The sequence below is a fragment of the Phodopus roborovskii genome, unplaced genomic scaffold (assembly GCF_943737965.1).
Source record: "Phodopus roborovskii unplaced genomic scaffold, PHOROB, whole genome shotgun sequence".
Lineage (NCBI taxonomy): Eukaryota > Metazoa > Chordata > Mammalia > Rodentia > Cricetidae > Phodopus > Phodopus roborovskii.
This window is the reverse complement of record NW_026125711.1, coordinates 24,855-46,970: the sequence shown is the minus strand read 5'-3', so window position 1 is coordinate 46,970 and position 22,116 is coordinate 24,855. Positions and strand designations below refer to the sequence as shown.

At 38.5% G+C, this 22,116-nt stretch overlaps 1 protein-coding gene across 1 annotated transcript; it reads left to right on the top strand.

The window, feature by feature from the left end:
- Positions 1 to 6,362: 6,362 nt before the first annotated feature.
- Positions 6,363 to 7,178, top strand: LOC127217521 (spindlin-2-like). The gene has a single exon (XM_051178525.1). It carries the CDS (start codon positions 6,363 to 6,365, stop codon positions 7,176 to 7,178), a length of 816 nt encoding a protein of 271 aa, XP_051034482.1.
- Positions 7,179 to 22,116: the final 14,938 nt, after the last annotated feature.

Here is a 22,116-nt window from a genome sequence, read left to right as displayed (position 1 = left end):
ATAATTGTTAATATTGCCATTTCATGGCATTAATTTGTGAATTCATGAGCACACAGAATTTCTCATTTTATGATATCAAATTCAGTTTTCTTCATCTATGCTTTAGGATTCTCTCTCTCTCTCTCTCTCTCTCTCTCTCTCTCTCTGTCACACACACACACACACACACACACACACACACACACACACACACACCCTGGCTTCCACATTAATGTTATGATTTTCCTGGGTTTGAACAAGTGTTTCTCTGTTTCTTGTGCTATTTCTTCAGATTTTTCTGCATCTCTCTTTATTGTTTTGTCCAAACGTGATCTGTTACTTTTTAGTTCATAGCATCATTGTTTCATATTCCATATATTCATCTATTTTATACTGTATTAATCACTTTGAAACTTGTTTGTTTATAATGAAAAACAGAAAATTGTGGATCCAGGTTGTAGAGGAGTTGTAGAAGAACTGGTAATGGTGAAAGAGGAGAAAATATAAGCTGGACATATGTGAGTAAAGAATCTATTTTTATTAGAAGGGTAAAAAAAATACCATGTACTAGTCAATTGTGGCACTAGTCAATGACAGTGAAAAAAAACTATAATGCACTTAGAATAATACCTAACTACCTACCACACATACTTGTATATCAGAATCACTTGGTTCCATTTTGGTGGGCTCATGGTTCCAAAAAATATTATCTTTATTTTGATTTTGTAATTTAACATCACATAACCTCTTAAACATATTGTTTACAAATATCTGGATTTTATAAGTATCTTTTTTAAAGTTGCTAACTTATTTCTAATTTTGTCTGCTTGTGTCTTCTATATTTTCATTTTGGATAGTTTGATTAACATTTTGTCAAAGTTTTTGAATTGTTAATGTACCCCTTTCGTTACATCATTTCAAAACATTGTTAATTTAGATTTTTTCATCAATTTATACAATTTTTTATCTTTATGTATAGTATCGTTCTTGATTTGTGCCAGTTTGTGGTACAACATTTAATTATTTATGTTATATGATTTCATATAATTACTCAAAGCTCTGTACTTTCAAAATAAAACTGATTTTGCTGTACTGACAAAACCCTATTATAGTTTAATTTCCATGTAATTTGAGTTTTTTCTACTTCTACAACATTTCATTAATCAGGAATTTATTATTCAATATCTACATTAGCATAATTTCTATTGTTTTCATATCATAAATTGTGGAATATTCTTCGAAAAGGGTGATGGAATTCTGAAATGAACGTATATTCTACATATGTTAGACGGACTCTATACACATATGTTAAAACCATTTGATCTATGATCTATAGCTCTGTATTCTCCAAAGCTTTATTTGTTACAGCTATTCTTTAAATTTGGGGTAAGTGAATGTGTCAGTTGCTGTGACATTTGTTGCTGAGTTAAATTACCATTACAAAACAACATATGGAAGGAAGGGAGTGAAGAAAGCATGACAGCAACAGTCAACAATAGCAACATGCTGAGAGATCACATCTTCTACAACAAACATAAAGCAGAGCAGGAAAACTGGAAGTGGGATAAGGCTGTTAGCTATATCTTTCAAAGCAATATGAGCAAGTGGGTATTAACTATCTAAATACCAGGGCTTGTAAAGGACATTTCTGATTCAAACTACCACTGTGTGAGGTAGTTTGAATGACAAAAACAAAAAACAAAAAAAACAAAGAAATAAATTGTTAATAGACTCATCAGATAGCAATTCATCATCATATCAGACAATTAAAACTTCAAATAGTGTGCTATTTAGAGGTAAACACAAATTAGAACTGCCTTATCACATTGCCTATGTGCAAGTCTGTGAGGGAATTTGTTTTACTTAATATTGAACTACTCTGTGTAGTGCCATCCCTTGGGAGGGGTTCTTGCATTGTATAAAAAAGTAAGTTGAGCAAGCCATGAAGAGCATGACAGTAAGCAGTGTTTCTCTAGGGTCTCTGCTTCAGTTCCTGACTCCAGAGTCTTTTCCTGCTTGACTTCCTACCTTGACTTCCCTCCACCATGGATTTTGTCCTGGGAGGAGGAAGCTGAATAAACACTATCCTCCCTCTTTCAGTTATAGTTTCTGTTTCTGCGAAAATGCACCATGACCACCACAACTGTTACAAAGGAAATAATTAAGTAGGGTGTCTCACAGTTTCAGAGGTTCTGCCAGCTCTGTCTAATCCATACTACCGGGATATGCTGTCCTGCTCCACCCTGGTTATCTCACCCTATCCAGTTAAGGTGGGGTCAGTTATCCCTCATGTCTGAGTCACCCACAATTATAGCAACAGGGTCAGTTATATCAGGGAAAGTTCCAAGGCCACTCAGCCCAGGGCTATACCTGGTGAGAGGCAGGGACAGTCCTGTTGTTCTGTTGACCTCACGGCCAGGTCTCCCTCCTGCCACAGACACAAGGGATGAGATGAGGGACTTTTCTCCCTTCCCCACACGACTGTATGGCAGATAAGGATTGTGACCCGATCTCCCATGATCTCAGGACCAAGTCAAACCCTGACCCCATCTGTGGTGTCAGCTCTCCTACCTGCCCAGGCAAGTAACAGGAGCACTCTCATGAGTGCTGCAGCTGGTGGTGGCAGTGTCAGTGATTCTGCATTCAGCAGGTGGTGAGAGATGTGGGGAGGGTGAGGATATCTTTCTCACATTCTTAGCACTGCTGCACAGACAAAGTGGTAGGGGGAAGCTCTCCACATACACATTCAGGGCTAGCTCACTAGTGACCCCTCCATCAGGTTTGACTCTACTGTGCTGTCCATTCCAGTTGCATTGCCAACTCTCCTAAGAATTGAGGATGATAAAGGGTATCATCTCCTGACCACCAAAGGAGGTAATTTACGAACAGTGGGAGAGGGCATCTTTCCTTATTTCTTGCCACAACATGGCAGTTAAGGATTCGAGCCCAGCTCTCCTACTCTCAGAACTGCAGGGCAGGCTGAACAAACCCCAGTCAACATTAACAGTTCTGTCCTGCTGCCAAAATGAGGTGCAAGGACTTTTCTTCCATTCTCATAACCACAGGACCAGCTTTCTCTTTTGAGGGAATGTGTTAGCATTTATCTGTCACTCATTCTAGCATATGGCAGATGAGATGCAGGGCCATATCTGCTATGCTCAGGTTTTTGGGACAAGTTCATCTGAGAGGCACTTTCCAGTGTCTCTCTGTCCCTGTCTTTGGCCCTGTCTTTCCATCTCGCTGCTCTCTCCTTCTTCCACTTTCTTATTATCTCTTTTGTCTGATTGTCTGTCTGTTACCATCTGGCATATTTAGGAAACACTAAAGAGAAAAATGGTGCTTACCATCATGACATTCTTTCAGATCATCTTCCTGTAGCCAAACAATTTTTATTTTTCAGACTAAATTTCTCTTCAGAAAATTATTTTACTTCTTGGTCCAGGGATTTAATGTATAAGAGGGGATATCTTGGAATAAAGAGTCCATGCTTTGTGTCAGAATTCTGTGGACTATGATAATACTCAGAGTTTAAAACTATGGCATATGATATAATTCATTGTCAACCTAACCCAGGATATTAGGCCATCTCATGATAATGAGAAATCCTATCTCAGAAAAAAGTAAATAAACACATCCTAATAGCAAGACATATGTAAATCAGAGAAATATGAGCTTGAAGTTTACTTGCTCTTGGCTAACTTTCTTAGTGATGTAAATGTACAACATAGGCTACTGAGGGATAAAACTTAAGGTTTTACTAACCTGTGAACATAAACATTCAAGATGGCACTTCTAGTGCAGTAAATAGTTGCATGTCTACTACATAGGTAAGCATCTGCTATCTGGTGTGATTTTAGGCATGCAATTTTGTGTGTGTGGGGGGGGTAGTTAACTAGCTCTTTCACAGAGGTCACCAGGTTAATAGAAAACACGGATATTCGCATTATGATTTATAACTAGCAAAATTAATGTTATGGAGTACCAACAACAATTATTTTATTTTTGGGAGTCAACACAACACAAGGGTTGCAGCATTAAGAAGCTGAGAAATATTTCCCTAAAGAATTCATGCTAGGTACTTTAAAACTGGTTAAAACCCCATGGCTGGGAAAGTCATAGTTGCTAGTGGGCAAATTATTACTATTGCTTTGTTATATAGGCATTTGCCTCACTGCCATCTGAATATGTTTGGCTGAACCCATAGATGAGTGCTTTTCTTTGCTTTGGTCAGAGAAGCTTCTGCTTGCAATGGTGACAGCTAATGGCATAGATTTCCAATGCTCAAAGGACTGAAGCTAAGTTGCTCCTATGTTTGCGGCCCTAAATAGGGTATCTATATAACTAGTTGTCAACGTACTGAGGGTATGTTCCTTTTGAATGCTCATTTCTAGATAAGACATCCATGTCAGCCTCTCCAAAGCTCAGGGAACATCTGGAAAGAGGAATTATTAAGAATATAATAGGCAGATGTTGGAAAAATGCTTTGAAAATCCATCTTCTGAACATGGCAATGTTTCTAGCACTTCCAGGCATCCTGGTCCCATAGCTGCATCAGCCCCAATTAACACACATATATGCTATATTGTATTCCTATAAATCCCCCTCCAACATTTTTTTTTTGTATTTCCACATTCCACCACCTCCTTCTTGTTGTTCTCATTATCCCTCATTGTTTTATTATTAGCATACCTACAGCTTGTATTTAAAGTCATTTTTCTATAAACAGAACACATATAGGCAACATTTGTGATGGGAATTGTCCATTTTAAAAATGTCTTTCAAAACATAAAGTTCAGATGTTGAAAGAACATTTACACACCTTTCCAGTAAGCAGAGCATCCAGTGTACACCTATGTGAGAACCAAAACCTCATCTGTCTCTTGCCACCCTAGAAAAAATGCCTGAGATTTGTTTTCTAAAGGTGGAATATTAGATCACTGTCTAAATGTAGTTAATTTTAACCCATTCATCTCTTCTTGGATATCTAGCCTGATTACATGACCTGAGTTTCCATAACATATCACTTAGAAAGGCTGCCAGAAAGTCAGCAAACACCAAATGCTGCTAAAAATGTTGGGTTGGTTGTTGTTAGATAAAAATCCCTACATACTTCTGATGGAAATGACAGTGCATCCAATATGGAAATCAATATATAGGCCACTCAACAGACTAAAATTGAACTACTGCATATTGCATCTACCTCCCTTCCTTGTATATATTTATAGAGAATCCAAAGCCTGCATAAATTAGACACAAGTATAACAGAGATTTCTTGATGCATGTTCATGTCAGCTAGTTTTTAGGTAAATAATTTTGGAATATTAATGGTAATAATTAATAATAGTGACTCATGAAGTGATCTTCTATATTTCTTTGAGATGATTAATTTCTTCATATTAATGTTATTGTACTGCTATTAGTCTCTTCACTGTATTGCTCATTCACTTTGTTATCCAAATACATATTAGTTAAATTTGATGACATTTGTGATGGATTATTTTATTACTTATATTAATATTTTAAAGAGTTTCCTTTGTGTATAATTCTACTGTATTCCTGCTTTATCAGAGTCAGGCCATATGGTATACATTCCAAACCTGATTATGGAGTGGTCAACTTAGATCATCACTTCAAAGCATCAGTTAAAACCTAGAAGAACAGAAGAGGATAAGTGAGAGAAAGGTAAAATATAGAGTAGGTCTGTTTTTATAGACACCAGGGAACCATTGCAATCATGCACATTTCACTAGATATATATAATACCAGATACATTAAGATTTCTTCATGGATGGAGAAGGGATCCAATGTCCCCACCACTCTTTCTAAGTTAACTGCTGGCAGTTAACTCTTTTAGTAGAAGGGATTATTGTTTTATTTAGTGGTGTAGCCACTGGTATATTATCATTGCCCTATTAAGTTGACTCAATACATGTTTGGAAAAGAACTATAATTAAACTTACTTGTCTGCAAACAAAAATAATTCATGAAAATATCTGGGTCATTTGAGAGTTTCTAGTGGAAGAAGTAGAATCAGCGAAAGGAGTATGTGATGAAAATTAACATACTTTCTTATATAGATTATGAAACTCAATGAAAAAGTCTGTTGTTCTATTGAATGCTACTGAGTGCTTTAGGATTGACCAGCTCTGGTAACTCAGAGGTCCTAATCCTTCTGGTTATCCAATTCCCCATTGCCACTTTCCAGTTCATAGCAGGGTACCAGGAAAGATAGAAGCACAGAGCACAGCAGCAGGTGCCCAAGCAGGTTTGTCCTGAGGCTTCTTGGAGGTCTTGAGGACCAGCGCCTGGTGTTAAGGCTTCCAACTAGGAGAAGTTAGCCTTTGTATACTGAACACTCTCTTCCTTTATTCCCCTCCATAGTCATGGACCCAGGAACCAGCACTCACTACCAAGTTTCCAGGACCCAGGTGAACAAAGGGCAACCCAACAGCCGCGGTAAAGGAAAAGGAGACAAAGGCCATGAAGCCACAACATATGCTGGACCAATGCAGAAAAACGCTGCAAAGGTGATGCCTAAGAGAAGATCTTCCTACCTCACTGAAAATAACATAGTGGGCCGCAGAATTTCCCACTTCTGGAAGGAAGATAATGGAATCATCACACATTGGAAGGCTACTGTCCTAGAGCAGATTGCTGTAACACCATCTCTCTATCTGGTGAAATATGACAACATCGACTGTGTATATGGATTAGAACTTCACAACGACAAGAGGATAATATCACTTAAAGTTCTTTCTGAAAACGTGGAAACATGTGAAGTCCCTGATCCCATGCTTGCACATGACATCATTGGAAAAGAGGTAGCACACCTCTTTGAGGGAGAGTGTGGCCTTAAGACTCAATGGAGGGGGATAGTCCTGGGCCAAGCACCAGTCTTAACATCCTTTTTCTACATTACCTATGAAAAAGATCCAATCCTGTATATGTACCAGCTTCTGGATGATTATAAAGAAGGCAACCTGCATATCATTCCACGCTTGGATGAGGCTCCTCCACAAGACATAGATCTGGGAATTGCAGATGGGTTAATAGGCCAAAATATAGAATACGAAAAAGAAAATGGGTCTCCTAGAATTGGGAAGGTGATTCATCAAGTTGAATCAAAATCATCTGTATATTTTATCAAATTTGAGGATGATTTCCATATCTATGTCTATGATATGGTGAAAAAGATCTGATTGATTGTTAAAGTCATGCCACAAATGTTGAAATAAAGTTATGATTTTTGATATACAGAAGCCTAAAAGTGTGTTGGCAACTCACATTGAGCTTAACAGTTGGTTGTGCTGAGAAAGACACATTTCTGTGGGTAATGCTTGCTGTGTGAGCTCTTTGCAGTGAGGATATAATGGGCATGTTTTGGTGGGTGGAGCAGGAAAGGATGGAACAGCTGTCAATTCACCCCGTAAGAGATCGTGTCAAAGACAGTCATCTAAAAATGGAATGGGACTTAGCTGGTCAGGTTCGTAGGAGGAGGAGAAGGGACTGGAGATGGTCTAAGGAAGAGTGGCATGAGGATGTGACTGCCTTGGGACAGCGGAAAGTAGCTAGAATGAGAGAGAGGCCACAGTGATGGGATATACAGAGTAAATGAAGTAATATGGATTTGGAAGTGATGATGGAGGGAGGGAAAAGAGAGTGAAGCCTTCTGGTCACATCTGTCCCTCACAAAACCAGAAACTACTCAGTATAAGAATACACGGAGCAGCCTAAATGAGGTTCTTAATTAAGGTACTCTAGGCCTGATCTGCAGTGAGGACCCTGAGGAGTGTGGCTCTGGTAATTGGTTGGCCAGCAGGAGTCATATATAGCAGATATATGCCAGCAGGAATCATGGATAGGTACTTGAAGGATATAGATGTAGAAGGAACAATTCCGGGAAGAATGGCTTTCTGCGTAATCCACATTCTTCTGGGTGGCTGTCCATGTTGGCAGTGGTTGCCTTGCAAACAATGGACAAGCATTTGACAGTCATGAATGGCTCTTTCCATGGCAATACTGGAACAGTGGAACCGAATTGCCTACCGTGTTGAACTGGTTTCAGAGTGGTTGACCCAATCCGAATCCTAAGAAAACTACTATGAGCTTCAGGCTAGCTCTGGGCACAGGGTAAACACTTCCTTTGGTAAAATGGATCCTTGTTGAATCCAGGAATGGCAGTTGACTCACACTGTCCTTTCTCTTGCTAGAAGTCCTTGCGTTCCATGGTGGAGGAGGCATCTTATGATTGTCCCTCATATCTCCATGCTATAGAGGGGACCTGGCATTCCATGCTCTTTCACAGTTGCCTGATGACACAGGAGGCTCCATTCAGTGTCCTGGCAAATAGCAAATAGCATCTGCCCTTCTTTAGGCCTATGATTCCAGTTAGATTCCCTGCAAAGCCTGTAGCAACTCATACCTTCTGGGTCCCTACTAATCAGACTAGTTCCCCTGCCTTATTATCCTCAAAGCCAACTCTGATGGAGATGTGTAATGTGCATCTTTTTCTTTTTCTTTTTTTTTCTTTCTTTCTTTTTTTTTTGTGGTGATTGTGGTACAAACACCAAGTGATTGAGTAGGATGGGTATTGTGGCTTTGCCTAATTGGTTCCTTAGGCTGTACACTGCCATATTGAATGGCTGTTGTTTGTGGGAAGAGAAACTGCCTCACAACTCTTTAGTCATGTGTCCCCCCTCTTCTGCTCGCTCTTGTCATTCTCCTTCTTCAGACGTCTTTCTGAGTGCAGCACTGTGTGTGTTTGTCCTCCTTCTCCAGCTGTTGCCTAAAAAGAAAAGAGTGTTTCTGTTTACCCCACCTGAGTTCTTACTAAGGTCACACCTGTGGGACTCGAGGATCTTCTAGATATTGAATGAAGGTGTAAAGTATTGTTGATGCACCCTACCTAGCAAGCAATGACTTTGTATGCTAAGCACCTCAAGAATGGCACAGGACAAGTATAACCCACCAGTGGCTTTAGTTTTCCTTCCTATATAATGTGGTTTTGATGAGCAACATCAGCAAGTCCTCCAGGGATCATTTTTGCTAACTCCCATGTTTTCTTTGAAATTTCTATTTCTCTTGTGTTATGTATCAAGACAGACTTTAGGTCTGTTCCTATAACATACACACCTTGGGATAGGACTCATGTCCCAATAAGTATAAAATCATCATGGAGTGAGCAAGGGTTTGAATTATTTTAAACTTGAAAAGGTTTTCCTAGGCCATGCCTCCAGTTGCCCTGCCGTGTTGGACCAAAGAGGCCTGGGCAAGAGCATAGTGCAAATTCATGAGACTGGATAAAGTTTGGCAAACTGTCTTTGGCCTGTAATGTCTACGAATGAGTCAGTCAGCAAGGTCTGATGTAAGAATGTAGGATGCCTCAGTAATTGTTAGCTTGGTGGAATATTATTGGCTCTTTCTCTTCAGGTTACCCCAACCCATCCTAAGATTCCTACTCACTATGCCAATCCTATATATGTCCCTACTTGCTGTAATGAACTGAATTAATGCCACTGATCGGGAAGGCACCATGAAGTGTCTGATTGCTCTTGCCCTTTGCAAGGCCTGGGGAACAGGTAGACAGTGCGAAAACTTTCCTTGTTCCTCTAGTCTGAAGGAGGCATTGAGGAGGGACCACACTGCAATCGACTTGCTGACAACATGGGACAATTGCAATGGAGACTGAGCTATCTCTCTAGGTGAGTGAGACACTTAATATGGACAATGCAAGCTCACCTAAGCATGACTGAGGCCATATGACTCTCCACCTTGTGCTTCAGTCAAGATGTCCTAAGCTCAAAATGCAAATGTAATGAAATCCTGTGATACCATAAAAGTTTTGGCACCCTGATTCCAGCTACTACCCACTTCATTTGGGAAACCTGGGAGAGGGTTATGAGGGTGATGATAGGAAGAGAAAAGGACTTTTGTGAGTCCCCCCCTGTCAGGTTCCAAACTTCTTTCATGGCCCTTAAAGTTTCCTACGCACCCCTGTTTTTCTCCTCACAGTGGGTAAGGCCTACATTAAAACTAACCTACTGATCAGTGGCCAGCTATACCCAAGGCAGGAGAGTGATGAATGTGCACATACACTGTTATTAGGCCAACGTCCCCAGAGAGAAAGTGGAAAAGTGAAATTTGGCTGATATATACAAGGAAAGAAACCAAGTGACCAACCCGCTATGGACTGATTTACAATTCTTCATACCCTACCTTCTCCAGTTTTTGTTCCTCTCTAATGCCTTCTCCTCCTTATCCTCATTGTCCTGCCTTGTATGATTAATGAGATCAAACAATTCATCCACCAGAAGCTAGATGCTGTAAAACTTCATTAGGTCAAAATTCATTAGCATTGATTCACTTCTCATGGGCCAAACTACTCATATGAATAGCCATCCTCACATAAGCATTCCTACCCCACCCTCCACCTGAACACTGATGGGTAAGATTCCAGGTAAGCTGAGGCAACCTTAGACAGTTCATGAAGTGGATCCTCTACTAGCTAGATACATGATACCCAATGATGGGTAAGATTCCCAATGGGGAAAAACCTAAGATAGGTTCCATGATTTCTGCCATTATTACAAAAGCAAAAGGAGGAGATATGTGGCCTAAATAGTCCTGGGCTTGGGGTCTAGTGTAACTTCCTGAGGTTAGCTCAAATTTGGCAACCTGTCTTGGTCCTGTATCCTCCACTTGGGGGTTAGGCTGCAATGCATGATTAAGACCACAGGCTGCCTGACATTTCTCTAGTTTCGTGCAATATTATTGGCCCTTTCTCTTCATGTCACTTTACCCCACCCAAAGTGTCCTACCCTTACCTCAACCCGACATAAGTCCCTGCTTTTTGCAATAAACCGAGTTCCTGCTCATGACTAGGGTCCCTGTAGCATCTTACTGTCCTTGCAGTGGGGAAGGACTGAGGACCTGGCAGATAGCATGGTCAAGCTCACCATTCTTGGGTCCTCTCCTCTGAGGGAGGAATTGTAGAGGGACAAACATGCACTGCCTCACTGGAAAAAAATTGCAGGTCCGTGCCCTTGTTGGAGCTGCATTTGCAGATTTAGGAATAGACACAGATATAGTAGTCTGATTTCACATGCAGATCCCAGTGATTCTCCGTTTATTTGTTTTACCATAGTCCCATAAGCACTTTTGTTCCACTGTACCCATCACTGTTACAGACACAGACATGAATAGCAGCAGATGAATAGATCTTATCCTCATGGAGATTTCTATTTAGTGCAAGGTATGCAGTGGCCACATACTTCATAAATCAATATGACGAATTTTCATAATGATAAGTGATAAGAGAAGGCATGCCAAGGCTAATTTTGAGGAAATGAACTTGCATGTTTGATGTTCTTTTCATAGAAACACAGTACTCAAGAAGGGCCTCATGGAGGCTTCAGTTTAGGAATGAAAATGTGAAGGTAGTGAGTCTGGCCCTTTTGCAGAAGATAAGGAGAATGTGCATTATAAGTAGCTGGATGACAGTTGCTGATCCTCATTGGTCAGAGAAGATATGTCATGTGTGAAGAGGATCAGTCAACAGGGCAGCATATTTGGAGCTGATGTAGAGAGTTAGAGAACTATGGAAAGTCATGGGTGTGTGGTAGGGGTTTGTCTTGGGGGGAGGTGTTGCTGGTGCAGCTAGAGCATTGGCTGAGAGGTTAAGAGCACTGTCTGGTCTTCCATTAGTTAAATTCTCATCACCCACATGGTGCCTCATAATCATCTGTAATGTGGTCTGGTGCCCTCTTCTGCCATGCAGGCATACACGCAGGTAAAAAATAATGCACAGTATAAGTAAATAAATGTTAATAAAAGTTACTGGGGCATCAGAGAACCTTTAAAGCCTTACAGGTTACAACCTCTACCACGGAAATTTGATTTTCCCTTGCCTGATTGGGGGAAATTGGTGTATATATAATGCAGAAGTATAGGATGTTTCATGTTATATTATAACAAACACACTCTGCACTTCCAGATAATCTTTTCTAAGCTCTTGAAAAATGGAGCATTATCAGAAACTTATCAGATACAATTTGTGTGCAGATGATTATGCATGCTACAAACAAGAATCCTGTGCGATAGTAGACTTCTGGTATTTATGGACATAACATTTAAACAAAAGTGTTCGTTTCTCATTCTCTTTAAGGAATCTACGCACACTCAGTGAGGCTTTGTATCAAATAAAATCCTGTGTGCACTAAAGATAAGTTATTTATCATTATTTCGATGCTTATTAAACCAGCGTAGCATTCCATGCTCCTCCTATGGAGGAATGAAAAACTCGGCCAACTCAATATAAGTTCTCTTGAGCAATATGCTCTTTGTGAACACTCTGCTAACCCTAGGTTCTAATGCCTAGGAGATGATTAATGATCTTATCTTGCTACCAAAAGTGTGGCAGTATAACTGGAGTGTGTTCCCATATGGTCATGGGTAGTGCCAATATTAAGAGGTATGGCTATCCTGGGGTAGATGTTTCCTGACTGGAGGAAGTATGTCACTATGTGGCTTTGAGGTCCCCTATAGGAGCAAGCCATGCCCACTGCCTGAGTCCACCTACTGTTGTCTTGTGATCAAGATGTCTTCAACACCATGTCTGCCTGCATATCACCAGTCTCCAGCCATGGTGATAATTCACTGAATATCTGCACTCTCAGCCAACACTTCAATTAAGTGTTTTTACTTTATAACAGTTGCCACAGTCATATGAGCTGCCATAGTCATTAAAAGACATATCCACGTCAGAATGCATCCTACATGTCCTAACAACTTTTGCTTGTATTTCGTGACCCATGAGAAGATTGAATGTGGAAAATTATCTGAAGCCTTCCTATGTCTTTTTGGTTGATTCAACACAAACAAAACAGAAAGTGAGGAATAGAAAGGAAAAAAAAAACAAATCCTTTATCTTAAATTACACTGTGATAATATTGGTAGAGTCAAAAGCACTTTGAGGACTGCATATTCTTCTTAGACAGAACTTAAGACCATTTCCACAGTAGTGGTTTGTACTCCACCAGATCGGAGATTTTCAACCTGTGGGTCATGACCCTTGGGAGTTGAATGACCCTTTCCTAGGGAATTTTATCAGATACCCTGCATTTCAGAAGCAAACATTTTGATTCATAATAGTAGCAGAATTGCAGTTATGAAGTAGCATGGGAAATAATTTTATGGTTGGAGGTTCCCACTCCAAGGGTGAGAGTATTGAGGTGCCACAGCACTAGGAATGTTGCATATCACAGCACTAGGTGAAGTTTCTTCTACTTTACTAACTCAGAAAATATTGGAAATGGACTTGTTATAGGGTCTCCTATATGAGACTGAAAATTATAGGGGTGGATCTCTCCTTTTGATATCGTCAAAAGTGAGTCATTTATGTATGTGATCACCACACTAATAAAATTTTCTGACGAGGAAGAAATATAGCCACTGAGTTAGCATGTGCTACCTAATTTGATAGAATTTCGAATAATGATTCTAATTGATTCTAATTCATTGCGGTTAAAGGTCTATTTAAGTTGTTTGTCTGTTCTTGGTTTAATTTTGGTAATTGATATTTATACATACATTTGTACATTTTCTTTGAATTTTCAATTCTTGTGGAATACAGGTTTTCAAAGTATGCCCTGAAATTTGTTTCGACTTCCTCTCTATCCGTTCTTATGTTCCCCCTTTTCGTTTCTGATTTTGTTAATTTGCATGTTCTCTTTCTGCTTTTTATTAATTTGGACAAAGGTTTGTCTGTCTTATTGTTTTCTTTAAAAAAAAAAAAACAAACAACTCTTTGTTGCATTGATTTTTTTTGTATTGTTTACCTGGTTTCTATTTTGTTGATTTCAACCCTCAAGTTGATTATTTCCTGGTGTCATCTCCCCCGGGGTGAATTTTCTTCTTTTTGTTGTAAGGCTTTCTTTTGTTCTGTTAATTCTCTTACATGACCACGTCTGTTTTCTTCATATGGGCACTTAGTGCAATGAACTTACCTCGTAGCATTGCTTTCATAGTGTCCCATAAGTTCAGGTATGTTGTGTCCTCATTCTGGTTGAATATTAGAAAATCCTTAATTTCTTTCTTTATTTCGTCTGCGACCCAGTTTTGGTGCATTTGCACATTGTTCAGTTTCCATGAGTTTGCAGGTTTTCTGTTATTTGTGTAGTTGTTGAATTCCAATATTAAAGCATGGTGGTCTGATAAGGTACAGGGGATTATTCCTATTCTCTTATATCTGTTAAGGTTTGTTATGCCACCTATTATGTGGTTGATTTTAGAGAAGGTTCCATGTGGAGCAGAGAAGTTATATTCTTTTGTGTTTGGATGGAATGTTCTATAGATGTCTGTTAATCCCAGTTGAGACATAACTTCTGTTATTTCTTCTGTTTCTTTGTTGAATTTATGATTTTTGGTCCTGTTTAGTGTTGAGAGTGGTGTATTGAAGTCTCCCTCTATAAGTGTGTGAGGTTTTATATGAGCTTTGAATTTTAGTAGTGTTTCTTTTATGAACGTGGGTGCCTTTGTATTAGGGGCATAGATGTTCAGAACTGAAACTTTGTGTTGATGGATTTCTCCTGCTAGGAATATGAAATGACCCTTTTTATCTCTTTTAATTAATTTTGCTTTGAAGTCTAACTTGTTAGAAATCAGGAATGCCATGCCTGCTTGTTTCTTGGTTCCAGTTGATTGGAAAATCTTTTTCCAACAAGTTACCCTGAGGTAATGTCTACGTTTGAAACTTAGATGTGTTTCTTTTATGCACCAGAAGGATTGATTCTGTCTTCGTATCGGTTCTGTTAGCCTGTGTCTTTTTATAGATGAGTTAAGACAATGTTGATGGTGAGCTGAACTTGGGAAGTATTTGCAGGATAGTCGGATCTCACTGGAAACTGGAACTTTCCAGCTGAGGCCTCTTTGTTTAGCAGAGGCCCTGCTTTGGTTGTCAGGAATCTTGTTGGCCAGAATTCAGAGTAGACCCTTGGAGATAGGCATATCTCTCGGAGGGTCCCAGGACTCCAGGAGAGGACTGAAGGTAGGGGCAGAGACAAATCAGGTGGAAATTATGGGTGGATCCATGTGGATAGGCAGGTCTCCTTTGTTCAGAGTTGCTCTGAGAAGTCCCGAAGTAATGTGGATTGTCTGAATTCCAATTTTAAAGCAAGATGATCTGATAAAATACAGGGGACAATTCCAATTCTCTTGTATCTGTTGAGGTTTTTTATGCCTCCTAGTATGTGGTCGTTTTTAGAGAAGGCTCCATGTGGAGCAGAGAAGAAGGTATATTCTTTTGTGTTTGGATGGAATGTTCTATAGATCTCTGTTAAACCCAGTTGAGGCATAACTTCTGTTATTTATTTTGTTTCTTCCTTGAATTTTTGATTGGTCGTCCTGTCCAGGATTGAGAGTGGTGTGTTGAAGTCTCCCAGTACAAGTGTTTGAGGTTTTATGTGAGGTGTGAGTGTTAGTAGTGTTCCTTTTACGAATGTGGTTGCCTTTGTATTTGGGGCATAGAAGTTCAGAACTGAGACTTTGTGTTGATGGTTTTCTCCTGAAATGAATACAAAATGACCGTCTGTATCTCTTTTGATTAATTTTGGTTTGAAGTCTAACTAGTTAGAAATTAGGAATGCCACACCTGCTTGCTTCTTGTTTCCATTTGATAGGATGATCTTTATCAATACTTTACCCCCAATCTAATGTCTAACTTTGATTCTTTGATGTGTTTCTTGTATGCAGCAGAAGGATGGATTCTGTCTTCGTAGCCATTCTGTTAGCCTGTGTCCTTTTATAGGTGAGTTAAGACCATTGATGTTGAGGGTGAGTAAGGACCATTAATTTTTGATACTTGGATTTTTAGGTTTGTTGTTGGCAGTGGTATTGTGAATATATTTGTTCTGCTTTAAGCTTGGTTTCTGTTATACTTGTATTATCTTTTGACCACATTTTTGTGGGTATAGTTAACTTCCTTGGGTTGTCGTTTTACTTACAAATGTTTCTATAGCACTGGATTCATAGATACATATTGGGAAAATCCGGTTTTGTCATTAAATATCTTGTTTTCTCCATCTAGAGTGAATGGCAGTTTTGCTGGGTATTGTAGCCTGGGTTGGCATCTGTGGACTATTAATACTTTTAGAACATCTATCCAGGACCCTCTGGCCTTGAGGGTTTCATGGAGAAGTCAGGTATAATTTTGATAGGTCTGCCTTTATATGTTACCTTTCATTTTCCTTCACTGCTCTTAATATTCTTTATTTATTCTGTATTCTAAGTGCCTTGATTATTATATGTCAAGGTGTTTTCTCTGTAGTCCTACCTATTAGTTATTTGGTATCCTTCTTGTATTTTCTTGGTCATGTCATTCTTCAGATTGGGCAAGTTTTGTTTTTTTTTTTTTTTTTTTTTTTTTTTTTTGATGATTTTGTTGAATCTGTTTTCGGCACCATTCAATTCAGCTGAGCTTCCTCACATTTGTCTATGCCTATTATTCTTAAGCTTAGCCTTTTCACGGTGTCCCACATTTCCTGGATGTTTTGTGTTAAGGATTTGTTGGATTTATGATTTTCTTTGCTTGATGATTTCATTTCCTCTAGTTTGTCTTCAGTGCCTGAGATTCTCTTTCATCTCTTGAATTCTGTTGGTCATTCTTGCATCTGCAGTTCCCGATCTTGTCCCCACTTTTTCTATTTTCACCATTCCTTTGGTGTGTTGCCTTTATTTTCTCTATTTCAATTTTCAAGCCTTGAACTGTTTCCTTCACCTGCTTAGTTGTTTTTTCATGGGTTTCTGTTCTTTCTTTACTTTCCTTAAGAAATACGTTCGTACACACACACACACACACACACACACACACACACACACACACACGTGTTATGGTGACATCATACATAGATCTACCATCTCCATATTGATTTCCATATTATGTGAAGTAATTTTAATTACTGTTGAAAGTGTAGTGTTCTGTGGTGATATCTTGCTTGTACAAATAAAGCCTGCCTGAGAGTCAGAGAATAGAACTTTCCACTAGCTAACCTTAGAGATCTGGAGGTCTGTACAGCGAGGCAGGAAGTGAGGTAAGTGTATGGAATCAGAATGTAAGCTGGGAGAAACAGGAATTTGTTTATTGTCTTCTGGGACACGAAGGAGGTAAGGTGTGGTGGTGGTTTTCTCTTTCTCTCTGATCTTTCAGCATTTTCCTCTATATCTGATGGCAGATTTTTTTATCTATACCAATGAAAAACTCCATTTACAGTGTTCGGTGATCATTATGGATTTATAGTCTTCTCTACATCTTGGGAAGTATCTCTTAAATTTATTGGCCCATTTGTTGATAGAATTGCTTATTTTTCTTCAGTCAGTGTTTAACCTTTTTACCTCTTTATATGTTAATGACCGTTATGTATATTGTTGGAAGAACAGGTGGATGAGATTTCCCTCACCTTGAAGGTTATCTATAGACTGGTAAATTGGTTGCTGTGTTTTGAGTTGGATGGAATCCTACTGAAACACTCCATTGGAGAATTATTAAGAAAGTTGTTTCCTATGTATGTATCTTAATGTATTTTCCTATTCTACTTTCAAAGATTGTACACATAATTTAAAGACATTCATCATTTTGAATGAAATTATAAATAAAATAATAGAGAAGCCTTGCAAATAAGATTGTTTCACAGCATGTCATAGTTATGCCTATGTTTATGAAACATTTGTCAAAAAGAAGGTATCTATAGCTGCATAGCTTTGTTTATTGAAACTATTCAGTTAGTCTATATGCCTGCTTTTGTGAAAGGGCCTTGAAGTTTTTTCCTATTTGACTCTGCAGTTTGACATCAAACCAGCTTTTGTGATATTGTCAACATTGTTTTGTTTCCTTCAGTATAACACAGTCTTCACTGTCTTCTATGCCTTTATAGGAAATTTAGAAATTTAGGACTTTTTTTTGTTGTTGTTTATTTTCTTCTCTTTCTGTGAAGAATATTCTAAATATTAAGGTAATTATCTTCAATCTATAGATCATACTTTTTAATATTGCCTTTTCATGGTATTAATTTGCTAATTCATGAGCACACATATTCTCTTCATTTTATGATATCAACTTCAGTTTCCTTCATCCATGTTTTATGATTTTCATACACACACACACACACACACACACACACACACACACACACACACACACACCATTGCTTCCAGATTAATGTTATGATATTCCTGGGTTTTGAACAAGTGTTTCTCTGTTTCTTGCGTCTTTTCTTCAGATTTTTCTACATCTCTCTTTATTGTTTTGTCAAAACCTGATCAGTTAATTTTTATTTCATCTCATTTCAGCTTTATATTCCATATATATGCATCTATTTTATACTATATTAGTCACTCAGAAACTTATTTGTTTCTAATGAAAAACAGAAAATTGTGAATCCATGTTGTAGAGGAGTTGGAGAAGAACTGGTAATGGTGAAAGAGGAGATAACTATAATCAGGACATATGTGAGTAAAGAATCTATTATTATTAAAAGGGTAAAAAATAAGATGTCCTAATCAATTGTTGCACTAGTCAGTGACAGTGAAAAAAACTCTATTGCACTTAGCATAATACCTAAATACCTACCTACTCATTTTTTAGTTCAGATTTACTAGGTTCCAATTTTGTGGGCTTATTATTACAAAATAATATCTTTAATATTTGATTTTGTAATTTATCATCACCTAACATGTTATACATATTTTTTACGATTATCTGGATTTTATAAGTATCTGTTTTAATGTTGCTTACTTATTTCTAAGTTTGTCTGCTTGTATCTTCTATATCTTTATTTAGGTTAGTTTGATTAAGAGTTTGTCAATATTTTTGAATTGTTAATGAACCCTTTCTGGTACATTGTTTCATAGTACTATTAATTTAGATTTTTTTCATCAATTTATACCAGTTTTTATCTTTATGTGTAGTATCGGGCTTGATTTGTGCTAGTTTGGCATACAATATTTGATTATTTATATCAGTTATATGATTTCAAATAATTTCTCATAATTTTGTACTTACACATTAAAACAGGTTTTGCTGAAAAAATCCTATTATATTTTAATTTCCGTGTGATTTGAGTTTTTGATACTTCTTCAATGTCTCACTAATGGATTTCTGCAAAGAATGTATATTTTACATATGGAAGATGGACTATATAAACATATATTAAAAACCATTTGATCTATGATCTATTGATCTGTATTCTCCTAAGTTTTATTTGTTATAGATATCCTTTAAATTTTGGATAAGTGAATGTGTCAGTTGCTGTGAGTTTTGTTGCTGTGATAAATACCTTCACAAAAATAACTTATAGAAGGAAGGGAGTCAAGAAAACATGACAGCAAGCAGTCAGCAATACCAGCAAGCTGAGAGATCACATCATTTACAACAAACATAAAACAGAGAAGGCAAACTGGAATTGGGGGAAAAGCTATGAGCTATATCAAAGCCAGCCCCCAGTGATGTTATTGCTATAGTAAAGTTGCACTTCCAGAAACCTGCATAAACTTTCCAAGTAATACGAGCAAGTGGGTAATAACTATCCAAATACCAGGGCGTGTCAGGGACATTTCTCATTTAAGCTACCAATGTGTGAGGAAGTTTGAATGACAAAAAACAAAAAAATAAGCAAATAGCAAATAGTTAATAGACACATCAGATAGCAAATCATCATCATGTTAGACACTTAAATCGTCAAATAGTGTGCTATATAGATTTTTGTAAATGTGACACGAACTAGTTGTCTTGGAAGGGTTAAACACAATTAACAAAATTCCTATATCACATTGCCTGTGTGCAAGTCTGTGAAGGATTTGTTTTACTTAATATGGGAGAGCTTAGCTTACTATGTGTAGTGCCATCCCTGGGGAGGGGTTCTTTTATTGTATAAAACTTAAGTTGTGGAAGCCATAAAGAGCAAAACAGTAAACAGTGTTTCGCGAGGGTCTCTGCTTCTGTTCCTGCCTCTAGGGTTTTTTCTTCTTGACTTCCTGTCTTGACTTCCTACAGTGATGAGTTTTTCAGGGAGATGTAAGCTGAATAAACACTGTGCTCACTCTTTCTGTTAGAGTTTCTCTTGCTACTGAAAGGCACTGTGACCACCACAAGTGTTACAAAGGGAATAGTTAAGAAGGGTGGCTCACAGTTTCAGAGGTCTGCCAGGTCTGTCTTTTCCATAAAACCGGGATAAGCTGTCCAGCACCAAACTGGATAGCAAACCCTATACACTACACAGTTAACGGGGTCAGTTCTCTTGCTATCAGACTCTCATGGCTGAGTCACCCACAAATACAGCTGCAGTGTCAGCTATATCAGGTAGAACACAGAGGCCACTCAGCAGGGCTACACCTGGTGAGAGGCAGGGACAGTACCATTGTTCTGGTGATATAAGGGCCAGTTCCCCCACCTGAACCAGACACATGGAATATGGTGAGGGGCTTCTCTCCCTTGCCCACATGACTGTATGGCAGATAGGGAGTGAGACCTGAACTCTCAGTCTCATGTTTTCAGGGCAAACTCATACCCCCCACAACATCAATGAGGTCAGCTATCCTGAGATGCCCAGGCAAGGTGCAGGGACCACCCTCCTGAGTGCTGTAGCTGGTAGGGGCAGGGGCAGGGTCAGTTCTTCTGCCTGCAGCAGGTGGTGAGAGGTTTGGGGAGGGTGAGGACATCGTTCTCACATCCTTTTCACCGCTTCCCAGACAAAGTGGGTTGGGGCAGCTCTGTAACTACACCTTGAAGGCTAGCAAACTAGTGCCCACATCAACTGGTTCAGCTCTACTGTGCTGTTCAGGCCAGTTGCAGTGCCTACTCTCCTAAGACCTGAGGCTGGTATAGGGCATCATTACATGTCCACTGCAGGAGTCAGTGCATGGACAGTGGTAGAGAGCATCTTTCCATCTTACTTGCCACATCATGGCAGTCATGGATTCGAAGACAGCTCTCCTACTCTAAGAACCACAGGGCAGGCTGACCAATGCCCAGCCCACAGTGTCAGCTCTGTCATGCTGACCAATTGAGGTTCAATTAATTTTCTTCCATTCTAATGATCTCAGGTACAGCTTTCTCTTATGGGAGGATGTGCGACCATATGTCTGTCCTCATCCTGCCATAAAGCAGATGAAGTACATTGACATATCTGCTATGCTGAAGTTCTTGGGGCCAGTTCATCTGGGAGGTACGTTCAAGTTTCTCTATCTCCCTCTCTTTGCCTGTCTTTGGCCCTGTCTTTCTATGTCTCTGTCTTTCTCCCTCTTCTTCTTTTCTATTTTCTCATTTGTCTGATTGTCTGTCTGTTAACCATCTCCCATATTTAGGAAACACTAAGGAGAAAAATGGTGCTTACCATCATGACATTCTTTAAGCTTCCTTAGACAAACAAACTTTATTCTTTCTCATCAGAAAATTATTTTACTGCTCGGTCTAGGACTTTAACTCATAAGAGGGGTTATCTGGGAATAATCAGTCTATGCATTGTTTCAGAATTCTGTGGACCATGTTAATATTCAGAGTGAATACCTATACCTATGATGTAGGTCCTCAGCATGAGAGTATTTATGGGCAACATAAGAGTCTAAGGTATTTCCAAGAAATGAAAAGAAATGATGTACTTACAGTATTCTGAAGAACATAACATAAGGATAAATATACATATGTTGTCAAAATATAAATATTTTCAGAATCCAATAATATGTGTGTGTGTATATATATATATATATATATATATATATATATGTATATATATATATGCAATAAAATGATCTTTATACAAGGAATGTTTCCACCACATTCTTCAATCAGAAATAGTGAGAAAGATCAGTCAATGAATTAGTTGTAAGAGTACATATCAGGGTAGATAGGATTCATTTCAATATAGATGAAATTGACTTAATTTAATAAGATCAAAAGAATCTAATAGAATTTAGAGACTTCAACAACATTATATCTCTTAATAACTAAATGTATTATGAGTTTTCCATAGTTATTGTTACAAACACAGAAATTTGCACAATTTTAAATACTTTTACCAAACACAATACACATGAAAAAAGTTCACATGCAAACTTTACCTCTCTCTAGAATGGCATTTAAGACCTTCTGCA